The 23,342-nt window shown below is 45.4% G+C and overlaps 1 protein-coding gene across 1 annotated transcript in view; it reads left to right on the top strand.

The window, feature by feature from the left end:
• The window catches only part of SYP (synaptophysin), a 60,786-nt gene extending 38,066 nt beyond the window's left edge, over window positions 1-22,720 (top strand). The window contains exons 5-7 of the mRNA XM_068248319.1: window positions 10,152-10,343; window positions 17,037-17,370; window positions 21,788-22,720. Coding sequence (XP_068104420.1) covers window positions 10,152-10,343; window positions 17,037-17,366 — 522 coding nt within the window. The 3' untranslated portion in view covers window positions 17,367-17,370; window positions 21,788-22,720. The remainder of the gene's footprint in view (window positions 1-10,151; window positions 10,344-17,036; window positions 17,371-21,787) is intronic.
• The last annotated feature ends 622 nt before the right edge of the window (window positions 22,721-23,342 follow it).

Genomic DNA, 23,342 nt, shown 5'->3' on the forward strand with positions numbered 1-23,342 from the left:
GTATAGCTGTGTGGGCAGGCATATGTCAGATTAATTATTAATTTTGATACATGGAAGGTCATGTATCTTGGATGTGCCAACAGCAGAGTACCATATAAACTGAATAACATACAGCTAAAAACATCAGACTTGAAGAAGGGCTTTGGAATACTGGTTTATAATAAGTTAAGCAACCTTTTTTTCAATGCCAAGCAGCAGCAGCTAAAGCAAAAACAATTGTGGGATGTGTAAAATGACAAATAAAATTGTGAGACGCTAGTATACAACTCCCATACAACTCCCTTTATAAATCACTTTTGATGACAAATCTGGAGTATGGGATTCAGTTTTGGGTACCAAACATTACCAAACTTGAGCCAGTGGAGTAGCTAAGGAGCTTTGAGCCCCAGTGTAAGTTTTACACCCCTTCCCCCAGCATTCTATACATATACATAACACTTCATAAGGCGCAACAAAACCTGCCAAGGACATCCACATTTGAGAGGTGTAAGCAGAGGAGGGCAACAGTCTGTTATTGATCACCACAACCTCTTCCTCTCCAAAACCCTCACCATCCTCGCCCTCACAGAGACATGGCTCACCCCCTCTGACTCTGCCGCAGAGGCTGCCCTCTCCTATGGGGAGCTTCACCTCAGATACACCCAAGACCAGACAACAGGACTGGGGGAGGGGTGGGTCTGCTCCTCTGCCCATCCTGCACCTTCCGTGTCCTCACCCCACCTCCCTCCCTACAATTCACATCATTCGGAGCCCACACCACCCACCCACCCACCTGGTCGATGACAACGAGATTTACGTCAGCTCGAACCTAGTGTCCTAGCTAACTCCCTCCATGCCCTCTCCTCCTCTCTCTTCCCACCCAAACCTGTCCTAATCTTGCTGCAGCTCAGTATCCTCAAACCCTCTCTTCGGCCCTAAAGGAAGCTGCACCCCCAATATTTTGCACAATATTGATATGGTATCAAGCGCTCAAGTGAGATAATGTACGTATAAAACCCTCATCAAGAGGGGAGCCTCATTGTGGTTAAAGGATTGTCACAGTAGTTAGATAGTTCCACAAGGTCTTCCAATTACACGTCTCTATTCAAAAATTGTATACAAAACATCTAATCCCCCGTTAAAATATGAGCCAGAGAGGTATTGTAGCCTAAACCACCACAGCCGGCTGTGTCACCCAAACATCACATACATACCACACTTGCACACTACTGTCCTAGCACTCCCGGGAGTTACAGTCCACAAAGGAAGGCTTCAGTTTAATTGTGCACATGTAGCAAGATCCATTGTGTTGCGGACTATTGAACTCCAGCATACCGTGACAAACTAAAGTCCATCAACCTCCAAGGATGTGCATCCACTTGTGAGGGGGACAGAATGTCTCAGATCGCACTTTGCTGAAACGACTGGCTACTCAGAGGGAATGAAGACAAGCGTGAAGTAGTACACAGCAGTCCCCAGAGGGCTCTCACCACCTCCTGTGGGTTACAAGCTGCCTTCAGATCTGTAAGTCCATGCCGCCGGCTCGTGACTCCAGTTTAGACGCTGTCTCCTCTCAACCTCTATTGACTCCAGTCCCAGTATGTCCGCGCTATCCGGATCAACCTCCGTGATGCAGGTGACGTCACTCTGTGCTCACTTCGCAATATTTTGCCAAAACCTCCCCTCTAACCCCCAGCCCTGGCACACAACCCATACTCGCAACGTCCAGAGGGTAACACGTGCTCCTGAACGGAAATGGAGGAAACCTCGACTTAATCAGGATTTCCTACAGTACTAGGCTAACCTGCTACATTTTCACACTGCCCTTGCTGATGCAAAGCAGGAATACTTCACCAAGCTCATTAGAAGCTCAAGCTTCCAACCCCCGGCGTCTCTTTGCCACTTTCAACTTCCTGCTTAAACCCACCCACCGCCTTCAGTTTCCTCCCTCTCTGCCACGGATTTAGCCACCCACCTCACTAACAAAATCGTCTCCATCCGGCAGGAAATATCCAGCCTTCAACTCTAACCTCCCACCCCCTCCCATCCAGTTTCTCCTGCATCCTATCCTTCCCTCACCTCCTTCAGTCCTACTACCAATGAGGACATCAACCACCTACTGCAGACTTCACATACCACTATCTCCCCCCTTAACCCCATCCCTTCTGACTTACTCTGTCCTCACTTCCCGCGTTTGGCCTCAGTCCTCACTGCCCTGTTTAACCTCAGCCTGTCCACAGGCACCTTCTCCTCAGACTTCAAGCAGGTCACTGTACTACCCCTGCTCAAGAAACCCTTCCTTGACCCCTCATTATGCTCCAACTACTGCCCTATCTCCCTCCTCCCCTTTGCCTCAAAACTCCTTGAGCGTCTGGTTCACAAACGCCTCACCCAGTACCTCAATGCCAACTCCCTGCTAGACCGCTGCAATCTGGATTTTGGCCTGCCCACTCAACCGAAACAGCTCTCACCAAAGTGGTCATTGACCTTGCCTTAGCTAAAGCTGAATGCAAATACTCCATTCTCCTCCTCCTTGACCTTTCAGCAGCTTTTGACACAGTGCACCATCCCCTACTCCTCCAGTCCATGGGCATTCATGACCTCGCCCTGACTTTCATACTACCACTCCAACCGCACCTTTATGACCTCCTTCAATGAGTCCTCATCCACCCCCAACCACCTCTCGGTAGGAGTCCCCTAAGACTTGGTCCTTGGCCCCCTACTGTTCTCCCTATACACATCCTCCATTGGCAAGGTTATCGCCTCCATGAGTTTTAACTATCATCTGTATGCAAATGACACCCAAATCTACCTCCACACCCCTGACCTATCCACCAATACCATGGACAAGGTCTCCTCCTGCCTATCAGCCATCTCCTCCTAGATGTCCACTAGGTTCCTGAAACTAAACCTGGACAAAACAGAATTTATGATCTTCCCACCCTGGCTATCCCTGACCCTCCCAGATGTGAATGTCACTTTTAACCACACTACCATTCATCCGACCTCGCTGTCTGGAAGACACCCTGGACTCCGCACTCTCCTTTACAAAACACACACATCCAAAACCTCACAAAGTCATGCAACTTCCACCTCCGCAACATCTGCAAGATCCCACCTTTCCTGACCTCTGTCACCACCAAACTCCTCATCCATGCCCTCATAATTTCCCGCCTTGACTACTGCAACGCCCTTCTGTCTGGTTTCCCTATGACCCAAATTGCCCCTCTGCAGTCTGTCATAAAAACGGCAGCCAGAATTATCCACTCCTCCCATCGCTCCACCACAGCGGCTCCCCTCTGTGAATTTGTAAAGGAAGCAGACAAGGGTCTGCAGGTCAAAACACTCAATGAGTCATGGAGTTTTTTATAAAAAATATATAAAGTTTTTATTTTAACACTTTAAAAAATCAAATAGTAGCACATAAAAAACCCCATATTACAAGGCAGTTATTAAGGCACAGTCTGCTAGGTCACACCGCTCCCTATCCAGTTGCTGTATTATACACTATTAGTATCAAGAACCATCATACAGGAAGGCTAGATTGGTAGTCCAGATAGCTGTATCCATATAGTGGCCTATTGTGTTCAAATTAGGCCCAGGTTAATATTGAGTATAGGTGTATATACAGTTCTAATAGTAGCATCCACGACAAAGTGCGGAGACATGCAGTCAGGTAAACACCATGTTCACAAGGTTTTAGACGGTTTGGGAGATATAGGTAACAGTTCACCCAGTATATGTTACTCAGACTGTATTGCGGTGATGCCCACTCGCAGCATCCACCCCGCAAACAGTAGGTCTGTACATCAATAATTCACTTGGCTCAGATGCCCAATCGCAACATCTTCATGGATCCAAAACAGCACAGTCCCACAAAGCATGGATGCAGTAAAGTAGTATAGCTACCACAACGTTGGTACAGGCCTGTACTTGTGGAGGAACTTCCTCATTGGAACTGTGGTGGTAAAACATCCAGGTCGTCAAAACCAGCGATGTGAAGGCCAGCAGAGCTGGATGATGAGGGAGCGGTGGAGATGGAGTGTAAGCCGACCGGTTTCGCCGGGATACCCGGCTCTTCAGGGCACCTAGCCGTGCAGAGACTGCCTGTGGGTGCAGTGGTGTCGCCCCACGCCATAAATGGCGTGTCCGCGGAAGTGCGTCCGCCGCGCTCCACCAAGGGGCGCGGTTTCTGCGTTCCACGTAGCTAGGACCAATGGCGGAAGTGACGTGGGCGGCGCATGCCCAAAGCGCGACCGAGGCCTCCGCATTAGGTGAGCGCCGACAGTAAGAGGCAGGGGGCGGACGCCAGGGCGCAAGTCGCGCCCCCCGGCACCGCCCCCTTTGTCGGCGCCCCTGTGTGGCCGCTCCCATCAAAGCCCCAACAGAGACCCGGGAAGGGGATTGGATAAAGGGGCGGATAGGGGAGGGAACAGCGGATCTCTGCGCGCGCAGGCCAAAAGGAGAGCCGGCCACACAACCAAGCTTAAGGTGAGACCCCGCTTAAAAAGATTTAAGAAAATGGTGAATGTTACACTAATTAACCAAGATCTGCAAATATGTAGTACGAGAAGGACATCAGCATAGTGAATCATAACATATATAGCCATACCAATGGATCACATAGATAATAATAAAAGAAAATAATTAAAAAATATATATATAAAAGGCATACACCAATATCAATAAGGTGTAATGCCTAAGACAACCCTTAGTAAAGGGTTGGAGGCAGCAGTGGGGGGGCCCCAACCGCCCACCCGGAGAACAGCATGTAAGGAATGGGGAGAGGGAAGCAAATAGGATAGAGTGAAATAAAATGAATTAAAGTGAAAATGAAAAATTAGGGAGGACCTCATCATGTTACAGAAAAGGGGAATACTTCAATTCATCATTTAGACCGGGCGGGGTGGTGGCTTTTAATTCATAGATCCAGCGACATTCACGTTGCATCAACAGTTTGTCTAGATTGCCCCCCCTGGGATTGGGGTGTATACAATCTATTGCACTAAAGAAAACTTTATTATATGGATTTGCTTTGCATGCAACTATGTGTCTTGCAACAGGTGAACGTAAATTGTGACCCTCAATGTCCTGTGTATGTTCGGAGATTCTTCTCCGAAAATTTCGTGTCGTTTTTCCTATGTAGAAGGCGTCACATGTGCATTTAAGCACATAGATGACCCCTTCACTCTCACAGTTTACAAAATGTTTGATGTGGACTGTTCTGTTTATGTGTGGGAAGGTGACTGATCGTCCCACTGTTATAAAGGGGCATTGATTACACGATCCACATCTATATACTCCCTTGACTCTGCATGGGTCTGAGCGGTTGTTGCCACGGTAGTGACTTCTCACCAATCTATTAGATATAGTTGGTGCTCTCCTAAAGATAATTTTGGGTTCAGGTGGAACACATTGGCGAATTCTACAGTCATCTGTCAGAAGGTGCCAGTGTTTAGAAAGAATTTTATGGAGCTGTCCCTGCTGTTTATTATAGGTGGTAATCATGGGGACCACATCCAAGGCTGCTCTAGATCTACCCTTTTTAGAACGTGAATGGATAAGAGTTTCGTGATCGGACGTGAGTGCTCTGTTGTATGCCTTACGAGTGTGGGTTTTAGAGTAACCCCTTGCCTGGAATCTATCATCTAGAGCTTCCGCCTCTTTTTGGAAATCCTGTAAATTTGAGCAATTGCGTCTCGCTCTCAGGTATTGACCTGTGGGGATGCTACGTATTAAATGTTGGGGGTGGAAGCTATTCGCATGCAAAACGGTATTCGAAAGCTGTGGGTTTTCGATACAGCCTTGTGTTGAGGTCCCCATTTTCCCCAACCTCTATCAGTAAATCCAAAAAGGGTAGGGATTTCGAGTCATAACTACACGTCAATTTCAAGTTCAGTAAATTCTTGTTGAGGACATCAATAAACTCCAACAGGAGGAATTCATCTCCTGTCCACAGCATCAAAATATCATCAATGTACCTGTGCCATGCATCCACATGGCACAGGTACTCAACCCAATCGTCATTAGAGAAAATGTCCGCCTCCCACGCTCCCAGGTACAGATTGGCATACGAGGGGGCACATGTGGTCCCCATCGCCGTGCCCTGCACCTGGAGGTAGTGGGAGGAGCCAAACAAAAAATGATTGTGTGTCAATAGGAACTCGAGGAGTTCCAATAAAAAGAGAGAGTGGTCAGAGTCCGTAACTGGCAAAGTATCTAAGTATTTTGCAACTGCCCGTATTCCCCCAGCATGTGGAATGCTGGAGTATAGAGCCTCAACGTCCAGTGCCACCAAGAGAGTACCGGGGCGCACATGTAAACCGTCCAGGATACGCAGGACATGCATTGTATCCTGGACGTATGAGGGTAATGATTGTACATGTTTTTGTAAATGAAAATCAATATATTTGCTGATGTTTTCAGTTAAAGAGCCACAGGCAGATATGATTGGTCTGCCTGGGGGGGAGGTTAAAGATTTGTGAGTTTTGGGCAGGGCATAAAAGGTAGGTACTTGGGGATGGGGAACCTTTAGGAAAGCAGAGACCGCATTTGAAATAATGCCATTACTCAGGGCCCAATCAATAATGCCAAAGAGTATGCCCTGGTCCCTCAGGACACTGGACGCCGAGGCTCTCGAATACCATTCCCTATTGTTCAGTATTTTTAAGCACATGGATTCATATTGGTCGTTGTCCATGACCATGATGTTACCACCCTTATCGGATGGCTTCACCGTGAGCATGGACATCTCAGATAACTGGGCAAGAGCCCTCTTCTGCGCAGCTGAGAGGTTATCAGGTGTATATTTGGCCTGGATATTATCCAGGTCTTTTAAGACCATTTCCACAAAGACGCTTACACGTGGATTCATTGAGAGAGGTGGGAAATATCGTGATTTATTTTTAAACTTTATCTTTTCTTCATCAAGTTCCCTAGACTGATCGACCAAATGCTGATCTGGAACATATCCCTCCTCCCATAATGCTTGTAAATCACGAAGAGCCTTGTAGTCTTTTTTAGAAAAATCAGACCAGTCTTTGATAGCGCCTCCCAGAGGTGCTTCATCTTTTTTCATGTGTTGTAATTTTAAAATGACCTTGCGTGCAAAGAGATTAAGATCCTTTGCACACTCAAACTTATCAGTGTTTTGTGAAAGGGAATAGTTAAGACCCAGCGTCAAGACTGAGATTTGGTCCTGTGTTAGGGGTGTGGAACTCAAGTTGATGACTGTATTATTATCCTCATTTATTTTTTCGTTTGGAGATAGTGCTCCATATTCATTTTTTTGGGAGGTGGATTCAGGTGATGGGGTGAGGTAAGTGTTGATTTGTTGGGATTGGTGCCTTTTATTTTTTTGTCTTTTTCTCCTTTTTCTTTTTCTCTTCCCTTTGTTTTGGGAGTGTTGTCTAAAAAAGTGGCAGAATCACTATGTGCAGTGGAAACGTCTGGAACTGTGGGGGGTGAGGTCATCTCCTTTCTTTTAACCAGTACATTGGGAGTGTGACCCTTTTGAGGGATTGGTTCTACATTTGGTGAAGGAAGTGGGGGATTTTGGGCCCCCATAGGCGCCTCATCTTCAGTCGTGGGGGCGTCAGATGGGGAGTCAGGAATCTCCCCCGTGTAGGGTGTGTCTTTTGGATTCTGTGGCTTGGGACGAGTTCTACTTGGCACTTTTTTGTCCCATTGGTAGGCCTGTCCCATTTTATATACAAGTCTGTCACGTTCAAGGCGAGATTCTTTTTTATCAATAATCTCCATGTTATATTTATGCATGTGTTTAGTCAGGGCCTCATTACGAGACAAAAATACAGACTTATCCTTGTGGGTTTCTAGCCTAGAGTTTATGGCTTCAATTTGTTTATCAAGGGATATAAGATCAGCTTGGTATAGTTCTTTGTTCATCTGTAGGGCTATTTGTGAACAATTCTCAAAATTACTTTCCCATCTCCTCTTAAAATCCTCAGTGATATGGCGCGAATGTGGAAAGAGTTGTATTCTCATATTATATGGATTTATTTTTTCATCAAGATACTTATCAATGTATTTTAACTCCCAGTATTTCCTGGATTTTGCTTCCAGCAAACGCTGTAGGCGATTGAAGCTATACAAAATGTCCCTATCAGTCAGTGGGCCTGAAGGTGTCGTTTCTCTATGTTGTTGTAGCTTCTGTATAAAGTTATCCCATTGGAACATGATGAGGGAAAGAAGAGGGAAAAGGGAAGAAGGAAAGAAGGAAAGGGGGGAACCGCTGTTGTCCAGAGGGACGGAGGGGCCCCACAGCCGTCAACCAACCCAGGGCGTCACGTGACAATGTGATCAAAAGATGCTGGAATTATCCAATATATACATATATGTGTGGTGAGTGGGTGGAGCTCACTAGTATGGGCAGGGTCACATGGACCCAAATACAAGTTTAGTATAGGAGGTGGGCTCCAACCAACAACAATCACCACAGGCTAATATAATTTGTGTTAGTCCAGTTATAACATGACTCAGAATGGTTTGAGAAATAAGAATTTGTAAAGGAAGCAGACAAGGGTCTGCAGGTCAAAACACTCAATGAGTTATGGAGTTTTTTATAAAAAATATATAAAGTTTTTATTTTAACAGGATACAGCTATCTGGACTACCAATCTAGCCTTCCTGTATGATGGTTCTTGATACTAATAGTGTATAATACAGCAACTGGATAGGGAGCGGTGTGACCTAGCAGACTGTGCCTTAATAACTGCCTTGTAATATGGGGTTTTTTATGTGCTACTATTTGATTTTTTAAAGTGTTAAAATAAAAACTTTATATATTTTTTATAAAAAAACTCCATGACTCATTGAGTGTTTTGACCTGCAGACCCTTGTCTGCTTCCTTTACAAATTCTTATTTCTCAAACCATTCTGAGTCATGGTATAACTGGACTAACACAAATTATATTAGCCTGTGGTGATTGTTGTTGGTTGGAGCCCACCTCCTATACTAAACTCCTCTCTGTGAATCCCTTCACTGGCTTCCTATCCAGTCCAGAATCAGATTCAAGATACTGTGTCTGGCCTACAAATCTGTCCACAAAACCTGCCCAACCTACATTTCCAATCTTACTCAGAGGTACACACCTAGCAGCTCAGTCCGCTCCTCCAATGAACTTTGCCTGACTGTCCCCCGCATCACCCAATCCCATGCACGCCTCCAGAACTTCTCAAGAGCTGCTCCAACACTATGGAACTCCCTACCTCCCCCATTAGGGTTTCCCTCTCCTTCAACATCTTCAAGAAGGCTACCAAAAACTCACCTTTGTACTCTGGACCCTCCCCCCCCCCCCCCCCCACACTAGTGCTCTAACCCCACAGCTGAACTCTGGTCCCCTACCTTTCGTGTCCCCACCTCTCCCTCTAGATTGTAAGCCTTTGGGCAGGGTCCTCTTCCTTATGTCTCCTACCTGTTCACCTCCATTACTGTACACCTGTCCTATGGATCTGAGTTAATTCGACTTGCCTAATCTCCATGCTCCCATCCACTGACTGACTAAGCATTACCTTGTACTCATACTGTGCTGTGTGATCTGGTTTGCGTGTATTCATGTATTGTCGTATTGCTGTATGTCACCCCTAAATATTGTCTGTAACCTTAACCAATACAGCACTGTGTAATATGTTAGCGCTTTTTTAAATACAATAAATAAATAAAATAAATTACCAGCATAGCACCATTGAAGAGCTAATACTGTGGCAGAGGGCGGGCCCCTTTGGTCCAAGGTCCTTGGTGCAGTCGTAACCTCTATTGCTACACCACTGTCCATAGCTATGACTTCTAGATATAGGAAGATGAAACCTTTATGGAAGATGATTTGTGAGGCTGGACTTGATGGAAGCATCTTTTTTTTCCATTCTAGAGAACTGTAACGTTTTTCTTTGATGCATATACTGTATACCTTTAGATAAGCTTTATGATTCATGTAATCCCCTGTAAGTTGTGCTCCCATGTTGCAAAGTGAGTGGGAGGCACTCAGGCTGTCCCTTTGCTCTCCCCCGCTGTAATCAAATCCATACCACTAGACTATAGCACTGTGCAATTTGTTGGTGTGATGTATTTTATCTGCACGGCGGTCTGCCTGGGGTTTAGCATTACTTTTCTGTTACTTTGTGTTTTCCATTTTAATTCCTTCCTTTCCCTGCAGGACTGCATTGTTACAGCCGTTTTTACTTTCATGTGGCTGGTCAGTTCCAGCGCATGGGCCAAGGGTTTGTCTGATATAAAGATGGCCACAGACCCTGAACTGATCAAAGACCAGATCCCAGCTTGTGAAAACCGTGAAAATGTATGTCAGGAAGAGCGGGACCCTGTCATGTCTGGACTGAACACCTCTGTGGTAAGTTATGGTTTCTTAAGCAGTAATCCCTCTGAAACTTGGGGGTGTAGAAAATAAACTGGCTAATCAGACTTATGTGCGTAAAATCTTACCCCACAATTAGCAGAGCAGGCCGGAAGTGCAAAGTTAACAGCGCATTACCATCGGTCTTCCGCTGCAACATAGAAGTAGTGGAAGTGATGAATGTGAGAAATTTTAAATATGTTTGCTGCGGTGCACGTGTAGAACAATGGGAATATGATGGGGAAACCTGTAAATCCCAATTACATACTTCCTGTCCAGCAGGAAGTACTTCTCTGTACGAGGGGTGGCAAGGGTGTGTGTGTGTGTGGGGGGGGGGGGGGCGTCATATGAATGACGTTTTGTGTGTTGTGGTGCAATGTGATGGGGTGGAGCATTGTACTGCAAATGCACTGGCCAGGTGTAAATATTTTCTCAACATATCTAAAAACGCAGCACTTAGGAAATGAAAAAGTACTGAAAAGTAGGCGACAAAAGTGATATTGAGCTTAAATACATCTGGGTCAATTTATTTTGCGTACATTTTTGATTGCAGGGGTGTGAAAGGATATTCATAAGTCTATTCATAAGGCGAGAAAACCTCTCCTCTTAGGCTGTTGTGCCCACCTTGGAATATTAGATCATGCTCCCTATACTGTTTCGAAGTTTAAAGCTCTGAAGCCATCTTGTGGCCACTGAGTGAATTACAGTGGTATTCACTGGACAGTTTTAAAGGACACCTGAGACAAAAATAAACGAATGAAATAAACAATTGTATCTATCTTCCTTCTCCTAAAAATGACTTTTTAAGATATTCCAGTTTTATTTTATGTTTAAATGTACTTTTTAAGTTTTAACTGTTTTATGGCCCTCTAGAGTGATTTAAAGTGAACCAGAGACAAAGCACCCTCATGTATTTTACCATATAGATCAGTGGGTACATTAGAGAAAACACCTACCATGCTTTCTGTTTCATTCTGCACTGCACAGCTTGCTTCTAAACAGCCCGGATAAAATCCCCGACTGAGCATTCAGTCTGGCTTTGCTATAATGATTCCTGAGCAGAGCCAGCAGGGGGCAGGCTTGGACTTGAAAAGACATGAGAGAATACAGACTGAGCTATAAATATTCCTGAACAAAGCCAGACTAAATGCTCAGTGGGGGATTGTATCAGGGCTGATTAGAAGCAAGCTGTGCAGTGCAGAATGAAACAGAAAACAAGGTAGGTGTTTCTCTAATGTACCCACTGATATATATGGTAAAATACATGAGGGTGCTTTGTCTCTGGTTCACTTGTACGCAGCGTTTTAGGATTGCTGACTATCGCTGGTGAGCTCAAAAGGTGCTAAGTTAATGAAAGTCAATGCAGGGGAACCTCACAGAAGCGATTGCGATTATGCCAAATTGAAATTGTGAATCCTGCAGCATTTCTTGAGCCTTTGCACTATAATGCAAATTATAGGAATGTTGCAGAATTGCTTTTCAATCACTACAAAATGTACACCGCTGTGATTGGTGTGGTCGGCGGCCTTTGACCCTGACAAACTACACTGCGCATGTGCAGTATGTCAGCTCAGCAGCCTTGTAACCGCAATCCCCGTGTGAGCGCTCAAGCACATAGAAGGAGAAGAGCAGGGAGCGCACGCGCAACGCGCAAGACTGCCGACCTGCCGTACTGTGCACACCCAGCGTAGTATGTCCGGGTCAAAGGGCGCCGACCATGGTAATGGCACAGGGCCTTTTACTGCAGAACTGAGGGGAATGCTGGCACACGGGAGGTGCGTTAAGCATCTGCACACCTCCCCACACACATATATATGTATATAGCATCCATTCTTCTGTAACCGCAGACCTTACACTGATAGAAATACTGAGGCTGCCATTATTTACTGAAGTAAGAGGTATATGGAGGCTGCCATATTTTATTTCTTTTAAACAATACCAGTTTCCTGGCAGCCCTGCTGTTCTATTTGGCTGCAGTAGTGTCTGAATAACTCCAGAAACAAGCATGCAGCTAATCTGGTCAGATCTGACAATAATGTCAGAAACACCTGATTTGCTCATAGACCCTGAACAAGTATATGCATAAGTATTAGAAGCAGATGTTCAGCAGGACAACCAGGTAACTGGTATTGCTTAAAGAGAATCTGTACTCTAAAATTCTTACATTCATGATGTTCTCCTGGGCCCCTCTGTGCTGTTTCTGCCACTCCCTGCTGCAATCCTGGCTTGTAATTGCCAGTTTTAGGCAGTGTTTACAAACAAAAGACATGGCATGTGATAGACTGAGAGGAGCTCAGTCTGTGACTCGTACAGAGCCTGCAGGGGGCATGGAGAGGGTGTGTATAGCTTCTATTCTATCACAAACAGAGTAGCACATTCCTGGAAAGAAGATTAGATTATATAACAGAGATAATACAGTCACTGTGCAACTAGAAAAGGCTGCAGTAATCCAGACCACATTAGAACATGTATAGGAACTTATAGGATTGAAATAAGGCTGAAAATTGTGTTACAGAGTCTCTTTAATAGGAAATAAATATGACAGCCTCCATATACTTTTCGTTGCAGTTGTCCTTTAACTCTCCTGGAAATATTGGTTGTTTTGGTTGAAGACTTGGGCCAAGAACTTGACTTCGTTCTTACATTACTGCTCTCATTACTTTTTTGAGCGCATAAATATGTCCAGAATAACCCTAAGGGCCCATTCACACTAAAGCATTTTGCTGGCGATTTCAGCAAAATGCTCAAGCGCTAGCGCTTTTTAACCACTTGCCGACCGCGCACTCATACCGCGCGTCGGCAAAGTGGCAGCTGCAGGACCAGCGACGCAGTATTGCGTCGCCAGCTGCAGGCTGATTAATCAGGAAGCAGCCGCTCGCGCGAGCGGCTGCTTCCTGTCAATTCACGGCGGGGGGCTCCGTGAATAGCCTGCGGGCCGCCGATCGCGGCTCGAGGGCTAAATGTAAACACAAGCGGAAATAATCCGCTTTGTTTACATTGTACGGCGCTGCTGCGCAGCAGCGCCGTAAGGCAGATCGGCGATCCCCGGCCAATCAGCGGCCGGGGATCGCCGCCATGTGACAGGGGACAGCCCGTCACTGGCTGCACAGGACGGATAGCGTCCTGTGCAGCCCCGATCACCGGGGATGAGCAGGTAGGAGAGGGAGGGGGGAATTTCGCCACGGAGGGGGGCTTTGAGGTGCCCCCCCCCCGCAACATGCCACCAGCAGGAGCGATCAGACCCCCCCTGCACATCATCCCCATAGGGGGAAAAAAGGGGGGCGATCTGATCGCTCTGTGTGCCCTCTGATCTGTGCTGGGGGCTGCAGAGCCCACCCAGCACAGATCCCATCAAACAGCGCTGGTCCTTAAGGGGGGGTAAAGGGTGGGTCCTCAAGTGGTTAAAGCGCTAGTGCAATAATACTCTATGGGCCCGTTCTCACTTGGGCGATTTGCGTTAATTGCCAGCGCAAATCAGCAAACGCGTAGCCTGCACCTTTTTCAGGCGATTTCCCGGCGATCGTGTTTCAGTGCTATAGAAGCGCTAAACGCGATCGTTAAAAAATCGGCAAGTGTGAATGACGATTTTTTTTCGCATTCAATGCAAAAAATCTCCAGAGCAAAATGCTAGCAAAAGCGCTGGCATTTTGCAAGTGTGAATGGGCCCTTAGGATTGGTATAACAGCTGGGAATACACGATGCGTTTTTGCAGCAGATAGATGGCTCGATAGATCATTTCCGACAAGTCTGATCTCACTTTCGATCGTTTTGCTGCTCGAATTTCTGATAGAAGTGAATGGAAAAAGATACAAAAAAAGACGAGCGAGAATCGAGCAGACAATTGAGCGGCAGAAACGCATTGTGTATTCCCAGCATTAGGGTTGGTATAACAGCTGCTGTGGTCTGATATGCCCCAGGTTAAGGTTGTAAACTGTTAAAGGGAACCTGAAGTGAGAAGCATGTGGAGGCTGCCATATTTGCCTCCTTTTAAACAATACTAGTTGCCTGGCAGTCCTGCTAATTTCTTTGGCTACAGTAGTGTCTGAATCACACACCTGAAACAACCATGAAGCTAATTGGGTCAGACTTTCCAGACCCTTAATAAATGCTACCAACATTGCTCCTTTAACAAACCTGAGTAATCCCTACCCCCAAAACATGTCCTTTAACACCCCCACCCCACACACAGTATGTGCAGCCACTATGCCCCCTCCCCATGCAGACAGGCTGTTTTTAGGCATAGACAAACCAGGCATCACAGTTATTCTTTGCATATTGTGCCTTTAGCAGATGTGTATAAATTCTATGTTTCATTAAAGGACTACTGAAGCGAAAGGGATATATGAAGGCTGCAATATTTATTTCTTTTTAAGCAATACCAGTTGCCTGGCTGTCCTGCTGATCCTTTGCCTCTAATACTTTTAGCCATAGACCCTGAACAAGAATGCAGCAGATCAGGTGTTTCTGACATTATTGCCAGACCTTACATTAGCTGCATGCTTGTTTCTGGTGTGATTCAAACACTACTGCAGCCTGATAAGATTAGCAGGGCTGCCAGGCAACTGGTATTCTTTAAAAGGAAATAAATATGGCAGCCTCCGTATCCCTCTCACTTCAGTTTTCCTTTAAGACAGGGTGTTGTGGGGATACAAGGGGTTATTTACCCATAATTCCGCCGTCCGCCCTGCGTTCCAAAGAGTTACACGTCTCCTGTTGGTCGCGTTGCGAGCCTCACACCGCGCATTTCCTCCTTGGAAGTGCACCGGTATGAGGCTTGCAACGCAACCAATAGAACATGTGCCACTCTTTGGAACGCAATGCGGACGGCGGAATTATGGGTAAATAACCCCTTGTATCACTGGCACACACCTGCGCCAATTAAACCTCATTTGAATCATGAGTAATCACTAATGAGAGCATCCGGTAAGCATCTCTGCTTCTAACAGGCATAGAAGGGTTTGTTACGTGGATTCCGTGAGGCTGTGCTGGTGAGGTGTATCAGACCTGCTAATAATTTGTGTTTTTTAAGACATCATTTGAGGAAAAATATTTCTGTAGAAATCCTATCAGTTTGTTATTGCAAAACTAATTGGCCTCAATTCACTAAGCTTTATCAAACACTTTATCGAACGTTTGATAATTTACCTCATGGGTAAAATCTGATTTTGAATTCACTAAGGTGTTATAAATTTATCGAATGTTTTATCGATCAAATGTTCAATAAATGTATAACACCTTAGTGAATTCAAAATTAGATTTTACCCATTAGGTAAATTATCAAACGTTCGATAAAGTGTTTGATAAAGCTTAGTAAATTGAGGCCATTGTGTAGGCCAGGAACTACAAGTCCCACAATGCATTTGCCTTTATGAATCATGACTGTGGCTGTTAGACTCTTGCAATGCATGGTGGGACTTGTAGTTCCTTAACCACTTCAGCTTTGTCGTTTTTCACCTTATGCATCCGAGCAATTTTCACCTCCCATTCATTCGCCAATAACTTTATCACTACTTATCACAATAAATTGATCTATATCTTGTTTTTGCCGCCACTAATTAGGCTTTCTTTGGGGGGGGGGGTACACTGTGCTAAGAATTATTTTTTCTAAATGCATTTTAATGGGAATAGTAAGAAAAAAATGGATAAAAATCATTATTTCTCAGTTTTCTGCCATTATAGCTTTAAAATAATACATGCAACCATAATTAAAACCCACATATTTTATTTGCCCATTTGTCCTGGTTATTACACAATTTAAACTATGTCCCTGTCACAATGTATGGCGCCAACATTTTATTTGGAAATAAAAGTGCACGTAAACAGTTAATTTTAAATGTAATAAATTGTATTTAAAAAAAAAAGTATGTAGATGTAAGTTTTACTATTTGGCCACAAGATAGCCACAGTAAAAAATATTTTTTTTAGAGAAGGGAGGACAGGAAACTTTTTTTTCTTTAGAAAGATTGGGGCTTCTGAAAGACGCCCATCGGTCTTTCTAACAGGGACTTCGATCAATGAATGGGAACTGTGTTCCCATTCATTGATCTCTGGGATAACGAGCAGCGGCACGGAAGCATACAGCTGCGTGCAGCAATGCAGAAGCAGCCTTTTGGACGTAATAGCAACGTCCAAAAGGCGAAAGTAGTTAACAGCTGAAGAGCCAAGTTTGCCTATCACTGGCGTAGGCTATGATCTTCCTGTTCACAGGATTGGTGGGGGAGACAAAAGGTGCCTTGCCTGGGGCACCAAAATGACCAGAAACATCCCTGCATGCAGAGGAGTGCATGTAGTGGGGAGGTATTTTACCTTCACCAGCATTGGGTCTCCTCGTACTCTCAGCTGGGTCGTCCAACATGTCACATGATATCACGTGACATAGAGGCCCAGGATGGGGATGATGGGGAAGAGTTGGTATATATATTACCTCTGCTGCACACTACTCTCTAACAGTGGATTGGATAGCCACAACGGACAGGCTCCTGGAAGAGAGGGAGGGAAATGGACCTCCCTGGTCCCAGATCTTCCAGCGGCTTTATGTGCAGTTGCCCAAGTAGTTACGCCTTTGGTTCGTTACAATACACCTATAAACAAGAGGAGTTTTGGTACATGCAAGTTTGAAGGCAACAACTCTATTATATTAGTTTAAATAAGTTTGTTTTAATAATAATATTAAACTCTTTTTTGTTCCAGGCCTTTGGCTTCCTAAACTGCATAATCTGGCTGGGAAACGTCTGGTTTGTATTTAAAGAGACAGGATGGACAGCTCCATTCATGAAGTACCCACCACCAGCCCAGGAGAAGCATCCAGCTCCTGACTCCTATGGGCAGGGCCAGGTTCAGGGTCAGGGCCAGGGCCAGGTGGTCCAGGGCTACGCTCAGCAGGACTCATATGGACAACAGGGAGGTTACCAGCCTGATTACTATGGCCAGCAGCCTGAATACAACCAACAGCAGGGCGGATACAGCCAAGGCGGATACAGCCAGCAAGGTGTACCAACCTCATTTTCCAACCAGATGTGAGCTGGTGAGTGTCTTTAGAGTTAGGGACATAGACAAGCATTGGGTTACACTCTGTGCATCACGGCATTGCCTTCACTGACAGTACAGGCAGCTGACAGAACAAGTAAACTGAAATATGGGCCAAAACATTTTTGGGGATTTTTGGATAGAGCAAGGAATGGGCGATCGCTCAACTTACTGAGCATGAGATTGTTTCATCAGATGACTACTATGAAAGTCTATGAATGGCTGGTCGCAGTCATGTGCAGGCCCGGATTTACCTCACAGGAGCCTATAAGCACAGATGTCCTGCCACCTTAGACTTCGACCTCCGCAAGCCTACAAACCCCTGCCGAACCTTAACGCAAGTGTGCTGGCTGGCCCTTTTACCTTACTTCCCTTGCCCGTCATAGGTACACTACAGGTGCCCCTTAGTATAAGGTAGAGGAACCTCAGTATTGAATAGCTAGAGGTGCCCCTAACTGAAGGGAGATCTGGTCAGTGGAATGCCAAGAACAGGATATGTAACTATTCATTTACACTCTCATCAGGACTGTAGAGGGAGGAAGGGAGGGAGACGCTCAGAGAGGGGAGTGAGCCGCCTTTCCATCATCGGGTGCCTGTAAACATGTGCCTACAGTGCCTTATGGTAAATCTGGCCCTGGTCACGTGATCATGTCTCAGTTTGGCTTCCTGTAGCCACAACTAACAGAAGTGAGATATAATCGGTCAGTAAGAGACTTACAAACCCCAGTTCACTAACTAACGACCGTGTCACGCCCACGGGCGTGACCACGGCGGCAGCCCCAGGACTGCCTAATGCCAATTGGTGTCAAGTCCTGACCGCGGCGGCAGCCCCAGGACCGCCTAACGCCAATTGGCTACTGCAGGAGATCACACGCAGGCTGCATGCGCATCTCCTGCTTGGGAGGCGGAGCTCCGCCCCGCCTTCAGTCTCTGAGCGGCGATCACCGCTCGGGAGACTGTTAGACAGCGAAACCGCTGTCTTTTCACTAAGTACAGCACTGCGATCCGCAGCAGCGCTGTACTGGGAACAGCCGTGTGGCATGGCTGTCCCCCTGGCACACAGGAGAGCGATTGGCTCTCATAGGCTGAAGCCTATGAGAGCCGATCGCGTCGTTGGCTGGCTGGGGGGAGGGAGGGTTTTCAAAGGACCAAAAAAAAAAAAAAATAGTACATTTTATTTAAAAACATTTACATAAATATTTATACAAACAAAAACAAACAGGGGGGGCAGGGCGATCAGACCCCACCAACAGAGAGCTCTGGGGAGAAAAGGGGGGGGGGGGGGGGGAGAAGAATCACTTGTGTGCTGTGTTGTGCGGCCTTAAAGCTGCAGTGGGCAATTTAATGAAAATTGGCCTGGTCTTTAGGGGGGTTTAACACTGCGGTCCTCAAGAGGTTAAAGTGTACTAGAGATGGTACACTGGCCCGTATTTATACTTACCTGGGGCTTCCTCCAGCCCCATGAGCCCGGGGCTTTCCTCGCCGTCCTCCATGCGTCCCCCGTTCTGCCACTATAACTCCCGGTAATCCAGTCACCACCAGTCGCTGCCTTATGCGCATGCTTGGCCACACGCGTGCAGTTCCTGTTTAATACAGCTTTATGTGAATGTACTATAGGTGCCCTTTATTGCCCAACAACCCCAGGCACATATATAAATACAAAATTGAAAGCTTAGAAAGCAGAGTTCCCAAGTTTTACATTTTGTGCCAGACAAGGACTCTGCATGTGAGAATCCTGCATGTTACTTGAAGCAGACCAGCAGAAGGTACAGGCAGCAGAGATAGTGGATAAGATAGACGCTGCATTTTCTGGCAGTGAAGGGGGCGGGGCACAGACAGCACCTTCTGAGAAGTTTGCAGTCTGCAGTTGTAGAGGTCTGTGGTGCAGGAAGTAGAGAGTGAACTGATGCCTTAAAGGACATCTGACCCAAGGCAAAGCTACCTATGGTAAGCACAGAGGTATGTACCTGCTGAAAGCACATGCCTCTGTATGTTTCCCGTTTCTCTCCTCATTCCCCCAATTCAAGTTATCACTCCTTAAAAAATGTAATTTTTGGCTAAAGTCATATTTTCAGGCTGGAAAAGGTAGGCTTGCTGTAACGTTACCCCCATCACCCTCCCATTCCCTCCACTCCCCTTCCTCACTCATCCTTAAGAGGAGAAAATGGGAGAATGATAAGTGGGAACATCACAGCAGGCCCGCCTCTTCCTGTCTGAAAATTTGACGTTAGCCAAAAGTTGCAATTTTCAAGGACTGGGGGGGAAAAGGAGAGGAGTGGACAATGTACAGAGATATGTGGATCCAGAATGAACACACCTCTGTGCTTAGCTCAGGTAGCTTTGCTCGAGTCAGGCGTCCTTTAAGTATAATTTATTTATTTAGCGTCAACTAATCAAGGAGGTTGTGTAAACCTGTGTAAACAAAACTCTTTCAGGCTAGGTGCACACATAGCAGAAACGCTAGCGTTGCGGAAAACGCTGTTTTTGCTGCTAATGAAAGTCTATGGGCCCCAGGAAAAAATGCATATAAATAAACGCATATGCGTTTTATATGCGTTTTCAAACCTGTGTTTTTAAAAACGCTGGTTTTATTGCATAAAATTATAATGAAAGTCAATAGAAACACAATGGTATGCGTTTTTCAATGCGTTGTTTGAAAAAAAATTGTTTTATGATGTATTTCCACTTCCTGTTGTTTTGCTAGTGATTTGCATAAAACGTAAAAGAAAAACGCATACAAAACGCATATGCTTTTTGTACGTGCGAACCGTAGACGCATTAAAACGCACGCAAAACGCTTACAAAACGCATCAGTGGTAAAAAAAACATTAACGCGAACGCACCAAAAATGCAGCAAAACGCACACATTAACATAAAACATGACATAAAAGGCAGCCTTTCACGTTATGTTATGTGTGCCCCCAGCCTCTCTTAGGTCCTACATAAAGAGTAGAAAAAACATTTTGGACTAACAATAACGTTATGGTCCACGGAGGAATCATTCTCCGTACGCACACCACATTTCCTACTTAGATTTGGACTGAAATTAGTTTTGTCCTGTAAACGATTATGCCAGTTTGTGTGAGAAAATGGCTATGATTTTGTAAGCCTCTAGTCTAAACCAAAAGATATGTACGTTATTGATCCTTGTAGGGTTTTTTTGCTATATTTCTGCTCATTTCTCCTTGTATAATCTTATAACTTAAATGATAATTCTTTTGGTCAGTAGCTATAAGACTTTCTGACTTCTCTTTCTTTCCCCTCTTCCTCATTCCTTCTCCACCATGTCCCTCCTCAATTTTCTGTTATATCATTTTCCTTCATGTACACCTTTTCTGCATTCCTTGTATTATTTTATCCATAATGAATCCCCTTTCCAACTCCGCCTTTCCTTATTTCTTGCCATTTTCTTTCTCTCTCAATTTACCTGCTATTCCTAATCTCTCCCTGCCCTCTTAATCACCCATACGATCTACTTACCTTTGCTTACCCGTCTCTCCATGCATACTATCTTCTTATCTGCCATGTATTATTACTTTCTACTTTCCTTTAAATCTATGCAAACTGTCAATATATCTGCCTTCTCTTCCCACTTTTTACCCTTCTTTACCACAAACCTATCTGCCCTTTCTAATCTTCCTGCCCACCTCTACAACCATTCTTGTGATTTGTCCACCGAAATCTCTATTTTCCCTCCCTGAACATCCTTACACCCACACGGTCTGTGCAAATGGTCACCAACATCTGTTTCCACCTCCCTTTACACAATTCCACCCAAACTGTCCACGTCTCTTACTACCTTTTTCTGTCTTTCTCCATCCAAAATGCCTTCTTTTTGCTTTCTTATCTCTATACTTTCTTCTGCTTCTTGACACCTCATCGGTTCACTGATCTCCACAAAATTCCTCTCTTCATCTGTACACCGGCATCTATTTCTTACTTCATCTGTAACACTACTTCTGTTTTTTCCCAACTCTCACGTCCTCTGTCCCCTCCACTCATCACATTAACATCTCTTTCCTTGTTTTCATTTCCTTCACCAAACTTTTCTTCTGATATTAATCTCTGATCTCCTCAAATGGTTACCTTCATGATCTCAACTCCATCATTTTTCTTCTCCATCTTCCTACACTTCTTACCTTGAACGGTCTACTGCCGGTCTTTCAATATTTCCTCTTCCTTTGCATCCCTGTCTCATCATGACCACCCTATTCAATCCTACTTCAATCATGACCTTGGTTTCTCGTCCGCCTACGCTGCTTCTTCATTATGTTGTTCCTCCACCCGAATCATACTCATCACTCACCTCATTTTGTCCCTCCTCCGTATTATCCTCGGTTTCTCTACCATCTCATTGTGTCCTTTTTATTACACCTTATTTTTTCCATTTTGCCTCCTCAACGCCTCTCTCCCAGCCTCTCGCTTGCAGGCTTCTCCACGGCTTATCAGTGAGGTCAAGCTACAGGTTGTGATGTTCCGATGTGCAGTGCTGCAGCCCGGCTGCCAGAGTGAATATAAATGGGAGAATGTCGTGTCCGTGATGTTTATATAATATATAATATAATATATATATTTAATGATATCTATCTGTACCAAAACACAGGAAAATTCCATCTCATTCTACCAGAGACTGTCTTCCTGCAGAGCATTGCTGTGTACCCCAATCCTTCTCCCTTTTTCGGAGTCCCGCAGAACATTGCTACGTAACCCGTTTCCTGCCAGTCCAGTAGTTCATTGCTGTTGGTCTCTTTCCCTGCCAGATGTTCTTCAGGGCTGCAGTACTTTGTGAAGCCACCTTCCCCCTCTGCCAGTAAGCACAGTATTTGGAGACTAGAAAGCAAAACATGAAATAGTCATATGTTTAGGGCAGGGAAACTGATTTTCACACAGCACCGAGTAACAGGCACAGTTTTTAAGCTTCTGGTTAGTTTTAGGACTTTAGCAATCTGTGACGTCTGCACATTGCAAAGCATTGTATGCCCCCCCCCCCCCCCTTCTCCTTGTACCCCAAAGGGATTCACAATGCAGGATTTAACTATTAGGAGGATGCCAGTGTAGTATGGAAAGGTGTGGAGGGCCCAGGCTATTTAAGTTTGGACATCTCTGGTGGCAATTAGAAAGAAAGACAGGGTTTAAGCCAATTCTGAGGGTAATCCCTTCCACGTGCACTCTGGGTACTGAAGATCCCCTCTATGCCCCCCACCTGTTCTCATTATTGCCCGCTTCTCATGTACGCCCCCTCCGAGTTACCCATGCCTGGTACCCCTTTGTGCTGTATATTGTGTTTGTGACACTGAAGTTGCGTGTTGTAATCCTGACTGGAAATAAAGACAGGCTGGAACAGATAATGTCTCTGTGTTTTATGTGGTTGATCTTAATTTTTAAGAACTTTATTTGAAGGACAAGTCTGTGTATACGTAACATAAATAGATTGGTCCCAGATAGCTCCCTGATCAATAACACGTTCATAATGGATTACTGATTTGGCTTCTCTGAAGAAATATGATTACACCCTGGCTGTTTATTGTTCACATGACTGTGTATAGGTGCGTACACACCTTTGATGGATGTCGCTGTTGGGGATCGTGATGCGATCCCTTTGGGCGACATTTCTGGGCGGGGCTGCATAGATGCGTCAGCTGTATAGCTGATGATGTGCTGTGATGCTCTATGTGGAGGCAGAGGGATGATGCAGAGGAGCAGTGAGAACAATGCAATCAGTTGTTGCTGAGGGCGAGTTGATCCGCCAAGTAGATCGCTTGCGGGTCAGGGGCCACTGTACACACTCCTGATTATCAGCTGAGGCAGTCGTTATCGGCTTCCTCAGCCGCCTTTAGTCAGGCATGTGTATGTGCCTTATCGTAGACTTATGTGGCTTGCATACTGAGTGTACTTCACATTTCTGCCACCTGTGTACTAGTCTTCCAGCTTTACCATGTGTCTTCCTGCAAACCCCTCACTGCTGCCCAA

This window comes from Hyperolius riggenbachi, chromosome 8 (genome assembly GCF_040937935.1).
Source record: "Hyperolius riggenbachi isolate aHypRig1 chromosome 8, aHypRig1.pri, whole genome shotgun sequence".
Classification (NCBI taxonomy): domain Eukaryota; kingdom Metazoa; phylum Chordata; class Amphibia; order Anura; family Hyperoliidae; genus Hyperolius; species Hyperolius riggenbachi.